Source organism: Callospermophilus lateralis, chromosome 13, assembly GCF_048772815.1.
Source record: "Callospermophilus lateralis isolate mCalLat2 chromosome 13, mCalLat2.hap1, whole genome shotgun sequence".
Classification (NCBI taxonomy): domain Eukaryota; kingdom Metazoa; phylum Chordata; class Mammalia; order Rodentia; family Sciuridae; genus Callospermophilus; species Callospermophilus lateralis.
Genome location: NC_135317.1, coordinates 84,768,960 through 84,792,105, shown reverse-complemented (window position 1 = coordinate 84,792,105; position 23,146 = coordinate 84,768,960). Strand labels below are relative to the sequence as shown.

The 23,146-nt window shown below is 32.2% G+C and overlaps 1 protein-coding gene across 3 annotated transcripts in view; it reads right to left on the bottom strand.

The window, feature by feature from the left end:
- Positions 1–924: 924 nt before the first annotated feature.
- Positions 925–23,146, bottom strand: part of Kcnt2 (potassium sodium-activated channel subfamily T member 2) — a 345,157-nt gene continuing 322,935 nt past the window's right edge. For all 3 annotated transcript variants that reach the window (XM_076831490.1, XM_076831491.1, XM_076831492.1), the window contains 3 exons: positions 14,041–14,341; positions 8,808–8,892; positions 925–1,240 (listed from right to left, as the gene is read on the bottom strand). In XM_076831490.1, coding sequence (XP_076687605.1) covers positions 1,129–1,240; positions 8,808–8,892; positions 14,041–14,341 — 498 coding nt within the window. In that variant the 3' untranslated portion in view covers positions 925–1,128. The remainder of the gene's footprint in view (positions 1,241–8,807; positions 8,893–14,040; positions 14,342–23,146) is intronic.

The window sequence follows — 23,146 nt, the reverse complement described above, 5'->3', positions numbered from 1 at the left end:
AACAGCATCTTTGTCTTATCCATTTTTATGATTTATTTTAGTTTCTGTTTACTCATTGTCCTCTACATTGGTCATTTTCCCAAAATTGAAACAAAAAATTTTAACATCCTATTTTGAGGGCAATTATTTTAATGCCAAAGACATATGGAGGATGTTTAAGGTTTTGACATATTTCTGTAGTCCATAAAAAGTACAATATTTTTCCTTCAATTTTAAATTATTTTTCTGGTGAAATTAACTACATAGATATATGAAAAATGTTAAAGTTCAAGAGTCTAATGAAAATCATTTCTGCATATTTCAGAAATCCAGTTACTGTTTTAATTTTTGGAATAAAATTAAAATCAACAACTGTTTATTAAGTGTTTTCTCTATGCTAGGCATTCTTTTAGGAGAATAATATTTACTTTTTAATACACTTTTCTTAGCATAAAGTGTGTGCTGGTTATAAGGTCACCAAAATATTCAGTACTTCATATTTCTTTTTATGTTTTAATTTCTTCTGTGTAATTAAACATGCTATGAACATCTCATTTCTAAACTAATATATCATATGAAAAGGCAGACAGAAAGGGTTAAAATGACTTTAAGATTTGTATGCTAAAGCAAACTCTGATTCTTACACAAAAATCAGCCACGCAAGTTTGTTGGGTAATCTCTAGGCAGAGAAGACTAGACATTTATGATGAGCTCAATTTTATAAAACAGCAAGTTTAAAGAATATGCTATGACACATTTACTTTTTAAGAGGAGTAACAATCTTCAATGTCCTTTGGGACATACCAAATACTAAAATTTTTCATTACTTCATAAAACCTTAATTTTTGTTAAGCTGGCTTCATATAGTTCAAGTTATTGTCAAAGAGGTGAATATCAGATTTAATTTTTTTTTGTTTTACTTTTGGTTTTCAGATTCATTCCACTGTTGTCTTTTAAGTAGTAATAGGGGAAGTACCAATAAATAATACATAGAGTTTCAAAATGATCTATACTTCTAAGAGAATAGATTTTTGCTTTAGTAGGAAAGAGTTAAATATATTTCAGTATAGTTTCTTTTAATTTCTGCAACACTTTTGCTGTTTCAAGAAAGATCCTTATAGGAAAAAGTAGTCTCTTATTTTCCTTTTATCAAAGTTGAGTTTCCTCCCTTGAGTCTTGATTAGTGGCATTGCAGATGCTGTTTTTCCGACTGGGTTCACTATTTGGAAGGTAAGCCAGTGGATCTGGTCGGATTAAGTATCTGATGAAAGAGAAAACAGGAAATCACTTTGCAATAGTAAATAAAGGCAACATTATTTGACACTGACACAATGGATTTCTACTTTGTAATGAGCTCTGATTTCAGGTTATCTAAACTGTTTTCTTTAAATAAAACTAATAAAAAGACCAATTGGTGGAAAACTATAAAACTTTGCAAGGTTTATATTATTCTTTCTATACATGATAAGATAATGATAATGAATACTGATGAATCATAACGAGTCATGAATTATATCACTACTTTTCAATTGTGATCCATTTCAGCATTGTCATCACCTTATTCATTTTTATGATTTATTTTAGTTTTCTATTGACTCACTATCTCTTCCATTGGTCATTTTTCTATCAAGGAAATGGGCATCCTAGACATCATTCTTTCATTTCTTAAATTCTCAATTTTATTTATCTTATTCATAAAATGAGAAGTTTGATTAAGTAATTCCTATGACCTTTCTAATTTAAAAATATAATCATTATATAAAATTAATGATTTAATAAGTATTGCAGTGCATATTATACATGATAATACTTGAGTATTAATTTAAAATTAGTTTAGTGTTCATCTAAAATTAAATGATGTTATAATGAGAACAATAAAAATGCATAAAAATAATTTTTTAATTCATTCTACAAATAAATAGAAAAAAATGTTCATCTGCCAAACTCAAACTTTTCATTGATGGTAGGATTTGTATTAAGATGGATGTTTTACTTCACACTGTGAAATGAACTCTGTCAACAGCACCCACCTCTAGGGCACCTGTAGGACCAGTGCTAGCATCTGGCAATACAAAGCAGTCCCAGTCTCAAAATCTCACCCCTGCCCAGCAGGAGACTAGAGTATAGCTTCTGAAGCATATATAAAGAAGACAGGAAATTTCAAACAGCCACCAAGAAGAGCAGAGAGAATTGGGAACTACTTTCTCTTAAGAGATTTGAATTGAACTTGTCACTGCAGGTGTGAGAAGAGAGGAGAGGGGAGGTCATTCCTGAACTGGACAACTAAGGGAACAGAAGAAGGGCTGTTCCTAACATGCTTAGAAATGCGTTTGACTTCACATGACTGGTGAGACCAAGAAACAGTGGAAGGCAGAATCAGAAAGAAAGGAAAGAAATAGCTAATGAAGGATCTTCAGCTTCAGGGAAAAACAGTTTTTTGGGTTATTGTTCCAAAGGTAGTGGGAAGCCACTGATGGTTAGGAAGGGAGAGGATAGTAAATGTAATGCAAGATTCCAAGACAGTTTTTTCCAGGTAAAAATGAAAGCAATATTTTATATTCCTATAATGATTTTAGGAGGAAGTAGAAAATATGAATGGGGCAATGAATTAAAAACTGAGAACTCAATGAAAATCATAATTTTCTCTTAAGGATTAAAGGGAAAATATTTATAAAATATAGCCCTTAATTTAAGTGAGAAAGAGTGTTAAAAGCACTGCAGTCTATTTTCTTCAATCAAAAGTTGAGAGTAGTGTCTTTGAATCTGTTTACTGGATTTTGCTATCTTTGTACACTATTTTATAATTACTTAAAATATCAATAGCATTATAGATCGATGAAGCAAATTAATAGTGCACATTAAGCCCTTTAATGCCATATCATTTAGTGATTTTTTTAAATCAAATTAATGCTGTCAGTTCAATTGGAATGAACTTTTGAAGGTGAATTTTTAAAATCACATAAAAGGCACATGTATAATCCATTATCCATTAAATTTATCGATGTTGTGACAAAAGTTTCTTTATTGTTATCACTACTATAAGTGTAATAAAGCAAATTTCTTAAGCTGTATTTTTAAATATTTTTAGTTGTAAATGGACACAATAACTTTATTGTATTTATTTATCTTTATGTGGTATTGAGGATCGAACCCAGTGCCTCACATGTGCTAGGCAAGCGCTCTGCCACTGAACTAAAACACAACCTTATGCTGTATTTTTATATGCTACTTATGATGGAATATTTTTTCATGATAATTTTTCATCACACAAATTCTACTAAAATATATTTCAGTGCCACAAACATAGATTATTGCAATGATGTAATAATGGTTTTTATAGAAGTCAAGTTGAGATTTTAGATTAAAAATAACAGAAAATAAAAGCATCCAAAGGGGAGGAAAAAGTTCCAAACTTATATGCATTTTACCTGTATACATTATATCATATATGATTTATTTATAAGCTGAAAGATTTCAGAAATAATTTAGTCAAATACATACATATATGATATGGGAATATGTCCATAGACTTCAAAGGATAACAATATATTTTTGATAATTCTTTCAAAAATAATCATGGAAAATAATTTTGTTAGGGTTAAGATACTTAACCTATTTTGAAATACAAGTCTAGTAAGCATAACTAAATGAAAACTATATAATGAATACAATTGTATTATTTGGAAAGAAGTATAAGAAGTTTTGTATTAATGGGGTAGCCTGAAGAATTCATAGATATTGCTTATATTTACGTGTTTAAAGAAAAGAATATTTATTTAATAATTTATTTATTTATTTATTTATTTCACTCTCCCTAAAACCAAACACTACTCTATAAGCTAACATTCAGTTTTCTATTCTTTCTCATTTATACACTTCTTTAGAAAAAGTCATTCCCATTTAGCTTACTTAATCTATAAAATATAAAAAAATACTTCCTATATAGAACTAATTGATCTTCAAAGCTGCAGTATTATTTATCTATATGCTTTCTAGACATTTCTGCTTAGCACTTTAAGAAATATATCTAGATCCAGTTCATTATCTTTTTTCTCCAGTCAACAATCCCTCTTCCCAGTTTGAGAAATTGGTAGACTCCTTCTTCCTCAATTCCCACATCAGTAATGAAGTATCCTTCTTGCCTCCATACATATATTTACATAGGAACTTAGCTTTACAACCCATTGTCTTGATACTGTGACAGGTTATCTCCCTCATGCCTGCTTCTGAACTGCTTTCCCTACTTTCAGGCCCATTTCAACCATAAGCCACCCTGCCAATCAGTTCCATTGCTTTCTGCAGAATTTCTTTTTAAAATTAGCATACCTGAGGGGTGACATCAGCAAGGTGGATGAGGAGAGGTGTCTGGCACCTTTCCCTCCAAAATAAAGAAGCAAATCAAGGGGCTATTTCTCTGGAGTATTTAAAACACAAGAGCAAAGTTCAGTGGAAAGTTGCAGAGATGTCATTGAAGAGACATGAAACTTTATAAAGAAGGGAACTGAGTAAACAGCATCTTCTGTACATCTCCCAATATCAAGTCTGAACCAAAAAAATTCATGTGGAGGTCCTACTTAGGCAGAAGAACCCCAGCAGTCTCATTCACACCATAGACACCCTAAGCATTTACTGCTGGAGATCCCCACAGTCCTTGAAGGTCTTGAACCCAGCCTGGGGAGCTGTGGGTTATTATACCAGTGTATTATCATCAACAAAGAGCACAGAACACACTGTGCCCTTCCCTGTCCAGGCTCCTGCCGAACACCATCTTGAGATCCTACCCACCCATGTTCCTATGAGGCAGCCAGATATCTAAGGCCTGCAAACCAGCTGAATTCCCCTGCCTACCCTCCCACAGTCCCCAGCAAGCAGCTGGGCAGCCTTCCCTGAGTGGCTCAGCCTTATGAGGTTTGGGGAAGCAGATAGGCCTCCCCACCATACACCTCCAGCCTGGGAAACAGATGGGAGGCCAGATCACCCATAGTTAGCCTGGGGAAGCAACTGAACCAACCCTAAACAGGTTGGCCAACAGAGGCTCTGGGATCAGATGGGCAGCTATACCTGACAACCACTGGCAGAATACTCTGAACTTCTCAAACTACAGGTGCCCTAGGAAGCAAAAGGGCAACTTTACCTATTCTCCTGCAGCTACTAGAAGTAGCAGGAAGCCTCTCTTGAGAAAATTAGATGACTGAGGACCAGAATTGTATCCAGAACCCCAGGAAACAGCCAAGTAATCTGTCCTGAATGATTTAGTCCATAAAGGCCTAAAGGTCATCACAGAAAATTATGTAACTGAGAAAACCATATTATAAAATTAGTAGAGGCAACTGACCCTTCAGTTACACAATTATCAATGTACAGACACAAGGAGCATGAAAAGGAGAACATAATGTGACATCTCCAAAGGAACACAAGGACTCTCTAGCAACAGACTCCAAAGAAGAACAAGTTGACTAATTACCTGGCAAATAATTTAAAACAATGACTTTAAGAAAACTCAATACGATAGGAGAAAATACAGACAGAACATTCAATAAAATTGGGAATGTAATTCATGATCTAAGTGAAAAAGCCAGCAAAGTCAGAGTTCATAAAAAAGAACCAAACAGAAATCTTGGAGCTAAAGAAATCAATAAATGAAACAAAAGAATGAAGAAAGTCTACAAGACTTATAGGACACTAGTAAGTGACCAACATTTGCATTATTGGCATTCCAGAATAAGAAAAGGAAAAAGGCAGAGAAAACCTATTCAAAGAAATAATTGCCAAAATCTTTTAAATCTTGTAAAAGATATGGGCATCCACATTCATAGAACTCAAAGGACTCCTAATAGATTAGAGTCAATAACAGGTTCTTTGAGGCATATTACAGGCAAACTGTCAAAATTGAAAGACATTCCCCCTTTGTATTTCTTTCTTCCTTGATTTTCTAAGTCTGGCTTATTTCACTTAGCATAATGTTCTCCAATTCCATTTATTTACCAGCAAATGCCATAATTTCCAAGGGGAAGGGAGGAAAAAAGGAAAAAGAGAAGAAAAAGGAATGAATTTGAGCAAATTATACTATGTGTATGTATGAATATTTCAAAATTCATTCAAATTTAACATGTAATTATAATGCATCAACTAAAAAATAAAATAGAAGACAGACAAATTGAGTAGATGAAGAGTATCTGAGGAAGGGTGGAAAAGAGAAAGTACTTTGGTTGAAAGAAAATGGAGAAAACTATATATTCATATATGAATATGTCAAAATGACCCCAATTATTTTAACTATGATGCCCTAAAAATACATGAATAAACAAATAAGAAAAGTTCAATATCAAGAGTGATTTCTAAAAAAATCAAGAGAAAAGCATCAAGTCACACATAAGGGAATCCGCATTGGTCTAAAAGCAGACTTCTCAGCAGAATCCTCAAGGGCCAGGAAAGAATGGGTTATATCCAAAGTCCTAAAGGAAAAGGGAAAAACAAAAACAAAAACACAAACAAAATCAAACAAACAAACAAACAAAAACCCAGCCAGACCTAGAATGCTATACATGGCAAAGTTATATTTCAGAAAGGAAGGAAAAATAAAGACTTTCCAAGACCTGCAAAAACTGATAGAATTCATCACCACCAGATCAGCTATATAAGAAATACCTAAGGGAGTATTTTAGGAGAAGTAAAACAATGATAATTGCAATCCTGCAATGTGCAAGTTTACAAAAAGTACTAGCAGAGTCAATATATATAAAATAGAAGAGAATGAAACCTTATCAATACAGAAAACCATCAAATTACAAAGATTAACAATAAGACAGGAAGAAAGGAACACAGGATATGCAAAACAACTACAGAAATTAACCAAAGGAGAAGACTATGGCTTTACTTATCAATAGTGAGTTTGAATATAAACAAAATATATTCTGCAAATAAAAGGCTTAAACTGGAGGGATGGATTTAAAAAACAAACAAATGAAAAATGATCCAATGGTAAAATGCCTACAAGAAACTCTTTCATCAGTAAAGGCACACACAGACTGAGAGTGAAGGGACAGAAAAAGATAAGCCAAGCAAACCAAAATGGGAAGCAAGGAGAAATGACAATTATTTCATATAAAATAGTCGTTAAGTCAAAAACTACATGTAGAGATAAAGAAGGTCACTATGTGACGGTAAAGTGATCGATAAAACAAAGAAATAACAATTATAAATATATATACATGTGATGCGAGAGTGTCCAGTTATTTAAATCAAACATTCTTAAATGCTAAATGAAACATCCTTTTATTTTAAAAGGAAAAATGGATCCAGGACAGTAGATTTCACATCCCACTTTCATCATTGGATAGATCATCCAGACAAAAAATCCATAAAGAGACATTGGAGTTAAACTACACTATAGATTAAATTGACCTAATGACATATCACAGAACATTCCATCCAGCAGTTGCAGAACTGACATTCTTTTCATCCATACGTAGCATATTATCTGGCACAGACCACTGCTGGGCCACAAAACAAGTCTCAAGAAATACCAAAAACTGAAATCATAACATGTTTTTTCTGACCATAGTAAAAGAGGCTAGAAGTCAGTAACAAGAGGTTCTTTAGAAATTTTACAGATACAAGGGAATTAAATAATGTTCTCTGAAATGACAAATGACAGTGAAGAAATCAAAAGAAAATTTAAAAAAATTATTAGAAGAAATTTAAAATGAAAACACAACATAGCAAAATCTATGTAATAAAGTAAAAACAGTACTAAGAAGGAAGCTTTTTTTTTTTTTTTAAGAGAGAGAGAGAGAATTTTCTTAATACTTATTTTTTAGTTTTCGGTGGACACAACATCTTTATTTTAGTTTTATGTGGTACTGAGGATCAAACCCAGCACCCCGCACATGCCAGGGGAACGCGCTACTGCTTGAACCACATCCCCAGCCCCATAAAAAGAAGCTTTTAAAAATACACACCTACATTACAAAAAGGATTTCAAATAATCCAATGGTACAACTCAGGGAAGGAGAAAAGCAAGACTAAACCTCACTCAAAATTAGTGGAAGGAAATAAATAATGAAGAACAGAACATAAATAAAATAAAGAGAAAAAAATCATACTTATATATATATATGTAGATACATATAAACATATCAACAAAGTGAAGTCTCTCACTAATGTTTTCCTCCTTAAATACACTTTTATTAATTAAGTATATGAAATTTGAAGTCAAAGAAAATGTCTTAATTATCACCATATCACATCTTTAAGATAATATTATTACTGTAGTTTATCTAAAATCCATATTTTTCAATGAACTGAATTTCCTAATGGACCTTTTTCTAATTTTTAGAATGTCGTTATTATAATTTTAGTGCACATTAATTATACAAATTAGTGGATTTCACTTTGGCAATTTTACATATGCATGCACTGAGCTTTGAACATGTCCCTCCTCCCTTCTCTTCATGTGTTTTGCCCTATTTTATTTTAGCTCTCAGGAACTCTATGGTATTTAGAGTTAAGTAGTGTGGAATATTTCAGGTTTTCCTTTGAGTTGTTTTCTTATCATACCACAAGTTTTGTTTCCTCAAATAAATATAGAATTCATGCCACTATTCCCTTCTTTGTTCTACCTTTCATGTCCTTTCTTTTAAATAACCCTATAATTGTATACTATTATAATAAGGAACACATCACATGAATATTTTTAATCAGGAATAGACTTTATAAGCACTTGTATCACAGAAAAATAAGGGGCTATAGTGGTAACATAAAATTTATACAGAAATTAGTAGTTTTTTAAAAATGCAGGTCCAATATAAGATATGAGTTCAACTTACACAACATCATTGAGTTCAAGCCTGGTATCTGGAGATGGGTTAATCAGGATGTAGGAGAGGGTACTTTGATGATCATTCATTTCATCTAGAAGATAAATAAACGCCAAGTTTGTTATATTATTTACAGAAAATGACAGGAATTATTGCAGATCATCCTTTGTTCGAACCATGCACTTGTCAATGAGAACTTGCTACAAATGTCACCACAGTATGACTGGGTATATAAGTTTGACTATTTTCAAATTATTTTCTTTGGAAATATCTGACAGGTACCCATTTGTTGTCCCAATAGATGAAAGAAAAAAGTATCTAATTCTCTTCCGAGCAAACATAGTTGGAGTCTTTCTTTTAGTTATTACACTGAAAAAACCATTTCTATAATTTGTGTATAAATTCAGGATATGATAAAAGCAGGAGGTAAAATCATTGGAGGAGAATGTGTTTTAATAAATGGTGTATAACTAAATATGGACAAGAATGTTCAAAATTAAAATTTTTTAACTTTCTTATCTATATATCAAGATAAATCTGAAACACTCAGATATTTACTTATAAAAAATGCGAACCAAATAATTACTGAAAGAAATGGTTGATTTCCTCTTTAAATTGGAAAAGAGGAAAATTCTGTATTACTCAAAATCAATAAAGTACTAATGAAAATGATAGACAATTATGTTGATAATATTGAAAAAGACTAAATGAAAAAATAAAGACTAAGTTTGAAAGATATAGTTCTACCTTATATATATATAGAGAGATATATATGTAGATTATATATATATATATATATATATATATATATATATACACACACACATACATGTATTTTTTTTTTAGAAAGAGAGAGAAAGAGAGAGAGAGAGAGAATTTTTTTTAATATTTATTTTTTAGTTTTCGGCAGACACAACATCTTTGTTTGTATGTGGTGCTGAGGATCGAACCCGGGCTGCACGCATGCCAGGCGAGCGCGCTACTGCTTGAGTCACATCCCCAGCCCTACATGTATGTATACTTATATAAAACAATATTATTATACCTAATATGCAAGTATTCTCTAGAAATACTAAAGAATATGTCCATAAAAGTTGGGTAGGAAAATAAATAGTTCATGGAAAATGGTTCCTAAGCACAAGAAAAGCTATTCAACTTCACAATCATAAGAAGGTACACTGAGATATCAATGCTTTTCTTTATCTATTAGATTGATAGAACATCTAAAGCCTCATATTTTGTTGAAAAGGTTTTAAGCAAACAGAAACTCTCATATTTTTGTTGGTAGAAATGCAAGATGGTACATACCCAACGAAGAAAATTTTGGCAACAAGCACAAATAAATATATATTTAATCTTTAATTTGGTAATCTCACTTTTTTTAATACATCCCAAAGATATGCTGGGAAGATACAAAGAGATGTATGTATGAACCCATTTACTGCACATGTAGCCCTGAATTCAATTGTAATATCTGTGCGAACGCCTATTTTACATCAATCAATCAATCTTATCTATCGAATTTTAGGGGGATGGGAATATAGCTTAGTTGGTAGAGTGCTTGCCTTGCATGCACAAGAATTTGAGTTCAATACTCAGCACCACACACACAAAAAAAATCTAATTTTAAATCTTTCCACTGAGGAAAATTTGAAACAATGACAAATCCAGTAAAAATGAGCATCTCTAAATTTTGATTATTGTGTCAAAGTATTACTTCCTACTGAAAGAAACTGAAGATTCTTAGAGAGTTGACTTATTCTGGGTAGAAGCATTTAGTCATTTAGAAAGAAAAAAAATCTATCAAAGGTGATTAATATCCTGACAAAAAATTCCAGAGGCAGTTTAAAGAGGTTCCCTCTTGCATCATTAGTGAAAAAATTGAAAATAAAGGAAAAGGAACAGTCCCTTTGCTTAGAAACTTGGAAATGCAAGAAAGATGTATATTTTCAAATGCTGTAAACTTGTACATGTTTTGACAGGAAGTTGAGTGATTTCATGATAGGAAGAGGTAAAGTCATTCACTGAAATGTTAGCAAGAAAGTAAATGGTGGAGCATTTTGAACATTTCTTTACATCATGAAGACACAGAAAATTACATTTGTGCAGCATTTTGGGCAACAAATGAAGTTATCTATGCTGAGAGGAATCCAGTCTAAAAGATGGCTCTGGAAAACCCAGGTCCCACAGGGTCCTCTGAAGGCATAAAGATCAAAGTCATAACAAAACGTACATTAACTTGATAGTATACTATTATACTACAGCATATTTTAGGGGGAAAATCAGTTCTAGACTCTTTTTCCCTTAACATTTAAAAAAAAATGTGGGTGTTTGAGATTCTCTAATAGTCCTTAACGTGTGGGTTATTTCATATACTCCTAACAGCTCTAATTAAAATCTATATGCTCATGAATATTAACTGTAGCATACGTATACATTGTATTTCTCTGTCTTGAACACCAAACAAACAAACAAAAAAGAAAATCCAGATTTTTAACAGATTCACTCCATTAGTAATTTTCTATCACTCAAATTAAATGCATTATCTTCAGTCCAAAATATATGTTGTAAATATATCTCTGTCACTATCACCAGTGTACACTCAGCGGTTCCAACTAGAGCCCAAAGAATTTTCTTTTGATTCTTCACTTTTCCACTCCTTACATCCTATATCCAGTGAGTCAAAGTAATCTGTTTAATTGTGCCAAGCAGCCAGGCCTGCTTAAACAAAGTCATGTTATGTCTCGTGGGTAAATCAAAGCCACCAAAGAGGCAAAACATTTTTTTTTCTATGGAGGTGGTATATTTTTGTGTGTAAAGTTCAGTCATAAATATAGTAATTATACAAATATGCAGTATAGTTATTTTAGTTGGTGAAAGCCATAGCTGAGCTTAGCTTTTTGTTTATCATTATCCCATGTCCCTTAAAACAAACCTAAAATAAAGATATTATTATTATTTTTGCTTCACAGATGAGAAAATGGGTTCAGAGTGGAAAGAATTTTTCTGGCCTGATATTAGACTATGAACTTTATAAATGCAAAGGTCTTGGGCTGGGGGTGTGGCTCAAGCAGTAGCGCACTTGCCTGGCATGCGTGCAGCCCGGGTTCGATCCTCAGCACCACATACAAACAAAGATGTTGTGTCCGCCTATAACTAAAAAATAAATACTAAAGTTCTCTCTCTTTCTCTCTCTCTTAAAAAAAAACAGTTTTTAAAAAAATAAATAAAAAAATAAATGCAAAGATCTTGTCAGAATAGACATTGTTCTATTTCTAATGCTTAGAACAATTAATGATACTGAGATGGCCATCCAATGGGCTGTCAAATTGGTAAATTATTGTGAATTACAAATAAGTGGAAAAGTCTAGAAGCCCTTAATATGTCATATTCTCAATGCTGTTTTTATAACAACTGTCCAATTACAGGTATTTAGTACATGAGTGTAGAATTGATTAATGTGTCTATGAATAGATGGACTGATGGAGGGGAGAGAGTAAGGACAAAAGAAAGAAAAATGTGGACAGAATCTCTTCCATTCTGTAAGAATTATTGAGCATAAATTTAGCAAATTGTAATAGAAATAAATTATAGAGGATTAAAAAATCCAAGGTGCCTGTTGAAAGTTCCATTTGCAGAAGCATAATATTTTTCCTAATGATCCTCCTATTGCATTCAGGTCATGCATTTTTATGTCTCTAAGAATCAAACTGTTTCTGCCACACTGCTTACAGGACCAGCATGAGGTAATACTACTCTTGAAACACACCTGGAACTTGGACAAGCAATCATTTACTAGAACTTCTCATTGAAAGAAAAAGTAGCTTCATCTTAGCTCATACATAAATATAGGATTTTATCCTATAAAAATTTAATCATACTTAATATCATCAAATTGGCAAATAGCTATTAGTGAATTTCTAATATGAGCACTATTGTTTTTATTTACTTCTTAATGTAAGGCACTAAATGTGGTTATATTAAAATTACTGACCACAGATAAATCTGTACTTCATTTAAATAAGTGAAATATTATTATGAATTTCAACTGAATATGGAATCCTAACTCTAACACATTTCAACTGTGTGTCCTCAGTCAGATCTTGAGCTTCTTCAAGGGTAAAAATGAAGCACCAGTTCGGACCCCATGAGAAATAATCCTTTGGGGCTGGGGATGTGGCTCAAGCGGTAGCACGCTCGCCTGGCATGCATGCGGCCCGGGTTCGATCCTCAGCACCACATGCAAACAAAGATGTTGTGTCCGCCGATAACTAAAATAAAATAAATATTAAAAAAAAAAAATGAAGCACCAGTCTGTTCAGATATGAGGGTATGAAAATACACATGGCTCAGTACAGTTTTTTCTTTGTTCAAATAAATATTGGCCACTTCTCTTAAACTCTAATTCAAGGATTAAAATTTCTCCCTATGAACACCCTCTCAAGTTGCGGTTTTAATAAATGATACTGACAATATCTTGGCTCCTGGTTTAACCAAGGTATATGTAAATAAAAGCCTTATTTATCATTGGATTTTTCTATGAGTTGACCAAATTTCTTTTAAAATAAATTTCACACAGTAATAAATGATATATTTGAAGTTATCACTGCAGTATTTATTTAAGCTTTTCTATGTGGTCTGTTTGATAATCACAGATCAACATAGAAACCCAACAATCAAGACCAATTGTAGTACATGAGACAAAGCATTATTTAAGCTTAAAAAGTAAAGGTTTTGAAAACTTTGTTTTTGTTACCACAAGAATTTTAAACACAATTCATAAGAACATTATGATTCATCTATGACTGCTACAGTCACTTGCCTATTCATGTTATCTCAGGAGACAGGAGAAAATGTGTGTGTGGTTGTATGAGGAAAACTTTCAAGCTAGAAAGACCTAGATATAAATGTCTGCTATTAACAAGGGAATTAGCAAGTTACTTAATTTTTTTTAACCTGTAAAATGGAAACAGAGTAGACTCAGAATTTTTGTAAAAATTAAAATCAAGGTAATATAATGGGTTCAGAAAAATGCCCAGTGAACCTAATAAATGCCTAAGATTTTTAGCATTTTATTTTCATTACTATCAGTTAAATTTTCCATAGGAAATTAGCTATGTGTCACTAGTCCCCATAAACCGAACTGTGAAACAAAAATGCAATTCTTTACTAAATTAGAATCAACTTGATAACTATATTAATGGCAAGAAATCACAAGTCCATATAGTTTTAAAGAGCATACCATATCCCACTGTAGAAAGACCCAAGTGTTTCATTCTATTTTTCACAAGTTCAGCCAACTCTTGTCTTTCTGACCTTCTGTAGAGGTTCAGTCGCTGCTGGGTTATTTTTTCAGCTGTTTTACCAGAGTGCTTGGGACCCTTTCTGCTTAGTCTCCGGGCCCACTGCATGCTCTTTCTCCGCAGCAAGGGGTGGTCTGACTGGTCACTGGAGGTGGAGTTGCGGTGGTTACTTCGGTGGTGGCCTTGCTCTTTGGAGTCTTTGGTGTCTTCCCAATCTTCCACACTGATAGATATTTGGGACTTTAAAGAAGATGAATATCAATAATTAGACATTTTAGGAATGATCATTGCCTGCACTGAAATAAGATTAATTTGCTAAATCTTGGCACAGTGATGTATTTGCTCATGAGAGTTTCTGTAGAAGGAACAAAATCATAACCATTGATTCTAATTGTCACTTACTAAAAGCATTACAGAAAGTATATTTTCTTGAACTTAGTTATGAACTACATAAAATATCTACATCTTCCAATAGAAGTTTTTGTGAAAAGATTTATTTTTCCCCCACGTGTTTTTTAGTTATGAAAGACAGCTGTTATGCAGTTGCTTGAAATACAAAAACAAAAAAACCTAGTTATTTTATTACTGCATTCAAATATAGTCCTTGTAGGAGAATTTTCTAAATCTTCTACAAGTATTTAACATGCAATTTAAATGACTTTTACAAAAGTTTGTTTTATTAGAATTATTAATATCTGAACGTTTTTAAATTATTGCTCTTTCTAAAGATGACATTGGCATAAACTTTATAAAATGAGGATTTTTTTTAACTCATATGCCCCAAGAGAAGATAAAAAATGCATTTTTTAACTCCTGCTTCATTATTTACCATATAAAATGCTTTTCTGATTAAAATACTAAAACATTGCAGGAAACATTCTAAGTAAAAGTGTGTTGTAAATACTAATATTTCACAAATGCTTTGTAGAATCACGACTAAAACTTAAGCCAGTTTATTCTCCACAGGAGAGAAAAACTATGAACAAACTCACAATGCCTATTCTGACTTATTCTTTTACTACCAAATCCGATTTTTACTGTAAGAGTCTCTCCTCCACAAGTAAAAGTTACTCTTTCAACACCATATCAGGGAGTCATATGAAATGCAACACCCATCAAAGCAGAAAGACTGACTTCCTAAAAGCATATACATGCAAATGAACAGCTTCCTAAATTCTGTTGTACCTAAGACCTACATTCATGAATCTGCTGCATTCTCTTCTTTGGATGGAAGCTTATACTCCAGCTATAACATACATTTATTGCTGGTTTTCCAAGTAATAGAATTTAAATTACCAACTTAAGTAAGGTCAGGAAGTAGATCCAATAAAACCCTTTAAACGAGATATAAATTATAGAGGCTCAGTAAACGCTTTACACACAACTCATTTAGTAACAAACTAGGAAATTACCTCACATTAAAATTCAAACAAAAATTCAAATATTCATTCACATTTCTGTTATGAAATAGTGCTATATTAGAGTGACATCAAAATAATTTATCTAACGTTCATATATTCTTGACAGGTTATTTGATTAAAAATTTTATAAATCATATTTTATGTAGCAAAACTTAAGTGGAAGCATTAAAAAAATTTAAATACCTTGGTCTTGCAAAAAATGGATACTTTTATAAGTCTTAACTCTATTCTCACCTACTTGAGAATTTATTTCATTATATTATAATGAAAATCCTCTTCTGTGGAAGTACAAGACAAACTCTTGAGTAATATATATTACCAATAAAGCATATCAATCTTTGCTCAGCAATTTATATGTACTTGTGCCAGACATTAAAATATATTAGTTCACTCATATTTAACACCTGTTTGCAAAGTTACACCATAATTTTAAATTTATTTGAAGTGATTTTGGACACTGTAGTTCTAACTCTTTTAGTAATAATTTGGTTTCCTACAAATGTGTAGAAATAGTAATTTCTCCAAACCAAATACTCAAAATGTTAGGTTAATATAATGTCACTTATAATTCAAATGATGAAGTAATAAACTAATAAGTATTTTACAGAGGAGGGTAATAATATGTTTCTCTTTCAAGCAGGGGTTGAAACATGACTTGTCTTTGTAAATGGGTCTCCTTGGTCATGTGTATCAGGCATGATATAAAGTATACAAATTATGAACTGAAATTTATTAACACATTGGTTAAACAACATTAAATGGAGATTCATCATCATTTTGAAATCTCCAAAGAAGGAAATACCATGATTTACATAAGAAAATTGAGAATTGCATATACATTTTTCAATAAACTCATAAAATAAGTAGCATATCTTGGTAAGTTTCATCTTAACTAGATAAAAAAGGAATGAGAATAGTCTGGGGATTAATTTTAAGTAATCAAAACTAAAAACATGTAAGATTGTTCTTCACATATTTGGTATGTGTATTTCTTTTTTCCATCCTTCCAATATCACATAATGAAAAGTAAACTCAATTTTTGTAAGCTAAGATACACAAATTTGAGTGCTACTTGAGATATTTCCCAGATCTCTTTTTATAACAAAAATGAATAGACTCCTCATTAAATGAAAATAGTAAGACTCATCTTCAATCCTACAGAAGTCTTGTGAAAATTAATATAATATATTAATATATAAAGAAAACATGTCAATTCTAACTTCTACATAAAATATTAATATGAAAATAAAAATTATAATCCATAATTTCAATAACTTCAATAAACATTAGTTATTCTATTGATGGTACTGAATGTGTGTATGTGTTTAAAAAGAGGTCTATTTATACATTTAGTTTTCTGATGTCATTCATTGTCTGCTTGTATCTGTGCTCTGTTTTGAACATGACATTGTGATCTAGTTGAAATGTAGTAGGGGAAATGCAATGCTAACTTCATCTTAGGACCTTTTCCTGAACTGAGAATCAAATCAATCAAATTAATCAAAAAATAGAATAGTTAAAAGCAGGGGTTCTAGCCTCAGATAGACCTGGGTTTAAATACCAGTTCTATTACTTAATAGCCTTGTATTCTTGGTTACATCATGCAAATTCTAAGATTATTCCATTTTCCCCATCTTAAAAAATGGCAATTATATTATTACTTTGCCTACCTTTTTTTCTGAGAATATCAAAGAGATAATACATGGAAAGCATACAATATGATGCCTGAGGGAGAAAATACTCAATAAATATTAGTTAATTTTATGGCTTATGGGGTTTTACGAAAGAATAATAAAATGAGTAAAATAAAAAAAAATTATGAGGGGGATGTAACCATGGAAAATGTATATTAAAAGGAGAAAGAACAAATTTTTGGTGCAGTTTTCTCTGAATCTGACTATATTTCACAAGAAATCATAGTATAGTGTTATAATCACATTTTTAGTTTAGTGAATCTGAAGAAGAGAAAAAGTATATAAAGTGAAATTGGATGCTTATTATACTCTACCATTTCTGTGAATTATTCTCTAAAATTTCTGTGAATAATTAGAATCTGGTTTAACTTTTTTTTGTATTTTTATTGTCAGTAGCCTAACATAATCATTAATGTGAAAAATCAGAAATTAATATTAATGGAAAATACATTTGCATATGTTTTATAGAATATGTCTAAGAATATACATTAATTTTTTTCATACACCTATTCCAGCAATTTTCTTATTAATTTAAAAAATTAACTTTTTTGACTCATAAAATGCTTTCATTTTATTTGACATAATATTTTGCACTTCAAACACCAGAAGTATGGAGTTCAGGTGTGTCGAGGACTCACGGGTAAGAACATACATCTAAGTGCAGCATCAGGTTTAAAACAGCTTGAGGCTTCATTGCTCTTCTTAATTTCTGGTTGTTCAAGGAGCTCTTAACTTAAGGTCTAGCATAATGAAGGCCCTTGTGAAGTCATTTTCTACTTGTTTCCTTGATTTATACATAAAAACCTAACTGATTAAAGGCATATAATTTTCCAAGTAACTGTTAAACTTAAAACGATGGAAAAAAGATTAAAAGATCTCTTTGCAAATAAGAACTAAAACATTAAATAAGAAAATATTTCTTATGCATAAAATAGCCTGGTTACTTTATGGTTTTTACAAAGGTAGAAAGTGTCAGAACCACAAATGTGTCTAGCAGTTTTTTCTAAACACATACAACAAAATGACTCAACTTCCTCTCAATTTTTTATTGAGTAGTTACTCATGTCATAGGTTATTGAGCAATCTATGGAACAAAGTGGTATTTTAAAATAAATCAATTCACCCAGTAGTCTGAAAGCGACTATTTGCAATCTGGATTCATGACTCCCTTAAGAACGGTTTTATAGGCTTCATGATACTTTAAAAAAAAATGGTGCTATCTGATTTATGATTGAAGACATTCAAAATCGTTGCTGAAGAAAAGAACATTACTGAAGATGTGTCAGCGTAACAGTTTATAAAAGAATCCCTATCTAAAGTTTTCCATTAAACAAAGGTTAAATTATAAGAATACTTGACAAAGCTTCTACATTCAAATCCACATTTAACATGGCTAGTGATTCTAGGTCCACTGGATTTTTCTTTTTAATTAAAAATATCTACAGAAATATGCTTTATCAATTTGGGAAAGTTCAGTTGGATATGTTCATGTAATGTATGATCAAAGCCAAGATTGATAATAGTTTTGTATTTACATATTTGTATTTACACATATTTTCAGAATTAGAGAAATAATTAAGAAATCATACAGTCTAAATAATGCTACATTTGGAATTAAATAACCAGGCTGTCATTTCAACCACATCAGGTGAATGTTTTATGTCCTTGAACACATCAACTGAGATTCTTATAAAATAGTAACATTAATACTTATCCTGATTTTCCCAAAAAATTGAACAAAAAATCATGAAAAGTTTTGTAAATTCTATAAATTCTGTAAATTCTATAAATTTTAAAGTGTAATTGTCATTAAAAAATTTTGAGCTCAAACAATAGCTTTTTAATAAGCTAATTACTTAGTGGAATAAGAAAATTATTTGAATCTTGACCTCATTTCTGTATCTAAAAATGACATACTTCCTCTCTGCGTTCTCTTAGATGTCTTTTGGTTCTGTCTATGTAAGTCTATAAATATAAGTTTTATTTATATTACGTATAATCTCTATTAACTTCCCACTTCAATTTTATAACTTTGAAAATCAAGACTTTAATTTAAACACAGTTTAAATCTAGGGTACTTAAACTTTATAAAGCAACCTTTGATATTGGAGAGGCCCATAACCCTGAGCATGCTAATTTGAGAAGCTCTGGGAGAAGAGGCTTAAAAATATGAGCACAATAGAGAGAAGGTCACAGTGTATACACAACAACAGGTACTAATACCAGCAACAACAAAATCAGATTCAAAAGAGGAAACAAAAAATGGAACCCCACTACTATATATAACTATAATGCACCAATATAAACAATAAGTAAAAAAAAATGCACAAAGTGAAGGTCATTTATTCCACTTTGAAACTCTTAATTTCCTAATAGAATTTATAACACAAAAAGAGGGAGACAAGTGATTTTTGCCTCTACAACATGGGTTCCAAATTACAACTTTATCATCTCCATCTGAAGGCAAATCTTCAGAGCCTTAAATTATGGCACAAATTGCTGTTTTGAATGGAGACACCACTAAATTTAAAGAAAGTTCCTTAAATTTGGAACGTGCACTAAAATTAAGATAATTTCTATATTATTGGGAGGTGGGGGAGGGGGCTTTTTAAATATAAAGTAAAAGACTAGCCAGGTGCGGTGGCTAATAATCCCAGTGGTTCAGTAGGCTGAGCCAGGTAGATCCCAAGTTCAAAGCAGGCTTGACAGTGAGACCCTGTCTCTAAATAAAGTATTCTTTTTTTTTTTTTTTTTAAAGGGCTGAGGATATGACTCAGTGGCTAAATACCCCTGGGTTCAATTCCGGGGGCGGAGGGGGGAAGATCAGTAGATAATATCTCACCTTGACCATCAGTACAATTGCATTGTATGAATTGATCATGGTCCTAAAACACTCCATAGTAGGCATAGATGTTCTGATGCAATGAATAATAAATTGAATTAGGTTAAATCTTTGACACTGAGAATCACTTTGACTAAATAGGATCACAGGACCTTCTGACTATCCAATATAAAATTTAAGCCTTTCAAAGATGTATGCACTCAGTGGCTCATTATGCTTCAGCACCCTGAAAGTTCAGCATGGCCACCAAGCTCTGCTTGATAAAAGGAAAATGGACCTACAGAAAAGGGCCAAACTTGTTCCACCTACAGGAAGGGCTGCTTTGTTGGATGCCACAGTGATGATGAATAGGTCATCCTTATCTCAGATCCTTTGTCTACTTAGGGAGTTTCTTGGAATCAATTTAGTGGACATTGTATAGATGACAGTATTACTATTAAATATGATGAAACTTGCAGGAAAATCACATCCCTAATAAAGGACAGGACTAAAAGATCAGCACGGATGGGTCAAACTTTCAGAGAATCATATTAGCAGCAGATGTCTTAGATAATAATAGGCTTCATTTACACATTTTTATAGACTTTTGGGCTATTGTCTGTGGTCTGGCTATTTGGCCTAGCTGATGAAAGCAAACAGATTGCCTACTGTGAGGTCAAGATCTCTGCAAATCTCCTGACTCACAGATATAGGAAATTAAATTCAAGGTCACGTATCTTTTCACACACTAAAGCCACAATACAAGACTCTTTAAAACACTCCTTATAACCTTCATAATTCCTGATGTCCCATATTTACGCTGACCAATATACACATAACTTCTCTCTAATATACAACACAGGGCTATTAGACAATGAATTTCAAGAAACTTCCATCTCCATGCCAACCATAATTACAAGTTACAGGTTACTTTAACAAGTTTAAATTGTAACTAAAAAAAGGCATGTATAAGTCATCAAGAATTTCATGCCAGTGTGCAGTTTATATTCCCTCTGCATAGTAAACCTTATCCATCCCCTCCCCAATCACAATAAAAGCCAAGATATTTCATGCTCTCTGCTCCCCTAAACCATTAATGGGACTGTTTGAGAGCCCACCTTATTCTCCAAAAGTCTCATCAGACCGTCTTTTCACATGTGTGACATCATCAGAACCAAATTTTGAGTGGGGGCCTCCATTCTGCCTCTGTGGGATTATCAAAACATTTCTCCTCTGAACTACACCCATTTAATATACTCAGATATAGTTCTAGGTATTAAATAAACTATACTCTAAATGCCTCTCCCTCTTAACAGATTGTAATCCATGAAGAAAGACAAGGTATATGCCCATAAACATTAACATATATAGTAAGGGTAAAGTAGCAGTTAAGGACAAACATTATTGACATAGGCAATATAAATAAAATTGCACAAGATGGAGTTTATACAAAGTGAAAAGGATGATTCCATATTGAGAATACCTGTGACTGAGTTCAATAAATATATATATTAAGCTCTAGTGTAAGGCATATTGGATACAATAATAAAAAAAAACAGTGTTTAAGTAAGCATATAATTTCAAGTTTTATATCTCAGAATCCTTAGTTGGATACTGATAAAAAACTATGGAGCAGTGAGGAGGAGGAAAATTAGAAATCAGGAATATTGACATATAGAAAAACCAAATATCATGAAACCAAGGTAGAGGTAATTTTCATGGAATAAAATGGTTAGTGGCTATTATCAAACAGCTGTATTAGTTTATTTTAATTTTGGGGGGATACCATTGAACTCAGGGACACTCAACCACTGAGCCACATTGCAACCCTATTTTGTATTTTATTTAGAGACTGGGTCTCACTGAGTGGCTTAGTGCCTCAATTTTTGCTGAAGCTGGCTTTGAACTTGCTATCCTCCTGCCTCAGCCTCCTGAACCACTGGGATTTCAGGCATGTGTCACAGCACCCAACAGTTTGTTGTTGTTTTTTTTTTTTTTAAATTTCTAATGTGCATCCCATAATGTGTTTTTTTTTCTTTTTAATGTGGTACTGAATATCAAAACCAGTGTCTCATGTATGCAAGGCAAATGCTCTACCACTGAACCACAATCCCAGTTCCCCCATGTGTTTTTATAGAAACACTTAGGACAAGGAGAAATAGGGATAATTGGTTTATTTAAGCCCATAGAATTGTCTATTGTGGAAGTTTTCAATTATGGGTCATATGCCTTCCATTTATACAACTATGTTATACAAGTTACTGGTAACCCTGAGAAGTAAATTTTCTGTATGATAATTTGTAATATTTAATGTTTAGTATTCATAAAGTAGCTATAACTCTATTAAGTTGTGTTATTCAGAAATACACTTAAAATGTTTTATTAAATTGTCTTAATTATCCCATATACTTAGGATTCTGGTACATGAAAAGACTGACAGAATGCTGGAGGAGGAGATTACAAGTTTGTTCTTGATGTTAAGAAATTGGAATACCTAGGCCTCAAAACACAAATTTCCACCCACTATCATAGAGGTCTTGGTTGTAACCAAAAGGCACAATGAATGTTCTGAGTTAATATATAAATGAAAGACCAAAACAACGTAAATATGGCTTTTGTGAACATACACTGAGGGCTCAAACATCAATTCCCATTTCAAACAAAGCATTTGTTGATCTCAGAAGAGATGCTGGAAAAGAGAAAGTGGCTAGAACTGTGGTGTCACTAATCAATTCTGAATCCAGATCTGGCACTTCTTAGGAAATGCCTATGTGCCTTGAGAAATGCCTGAGTCTCAGTTCGCTTTTTTAAAAACGGTAATAATATTTGCTTTCTGGCTTATTCCACGTAGCAGATGTCATTTGGTTTTACCCATGTTTTCCTTCTCTAAAAATGTTGAACTCATAAAAAAAAGAGTAGATGTTTTCTTATCAGGTATGAAGAGGTGTGGGGAAAGGGGAGATGTTGGTCAAAGGAATAATCTTTCAGTTTGTGTTGGAGACCTAACACACAGTATGGTAACTACAGTTAATAATAATGCATAATGTGCTCAAAATTTGCTAACAGTCAATTTAAATAGTCTCACTACAAAAATATTCTTAAGACTATT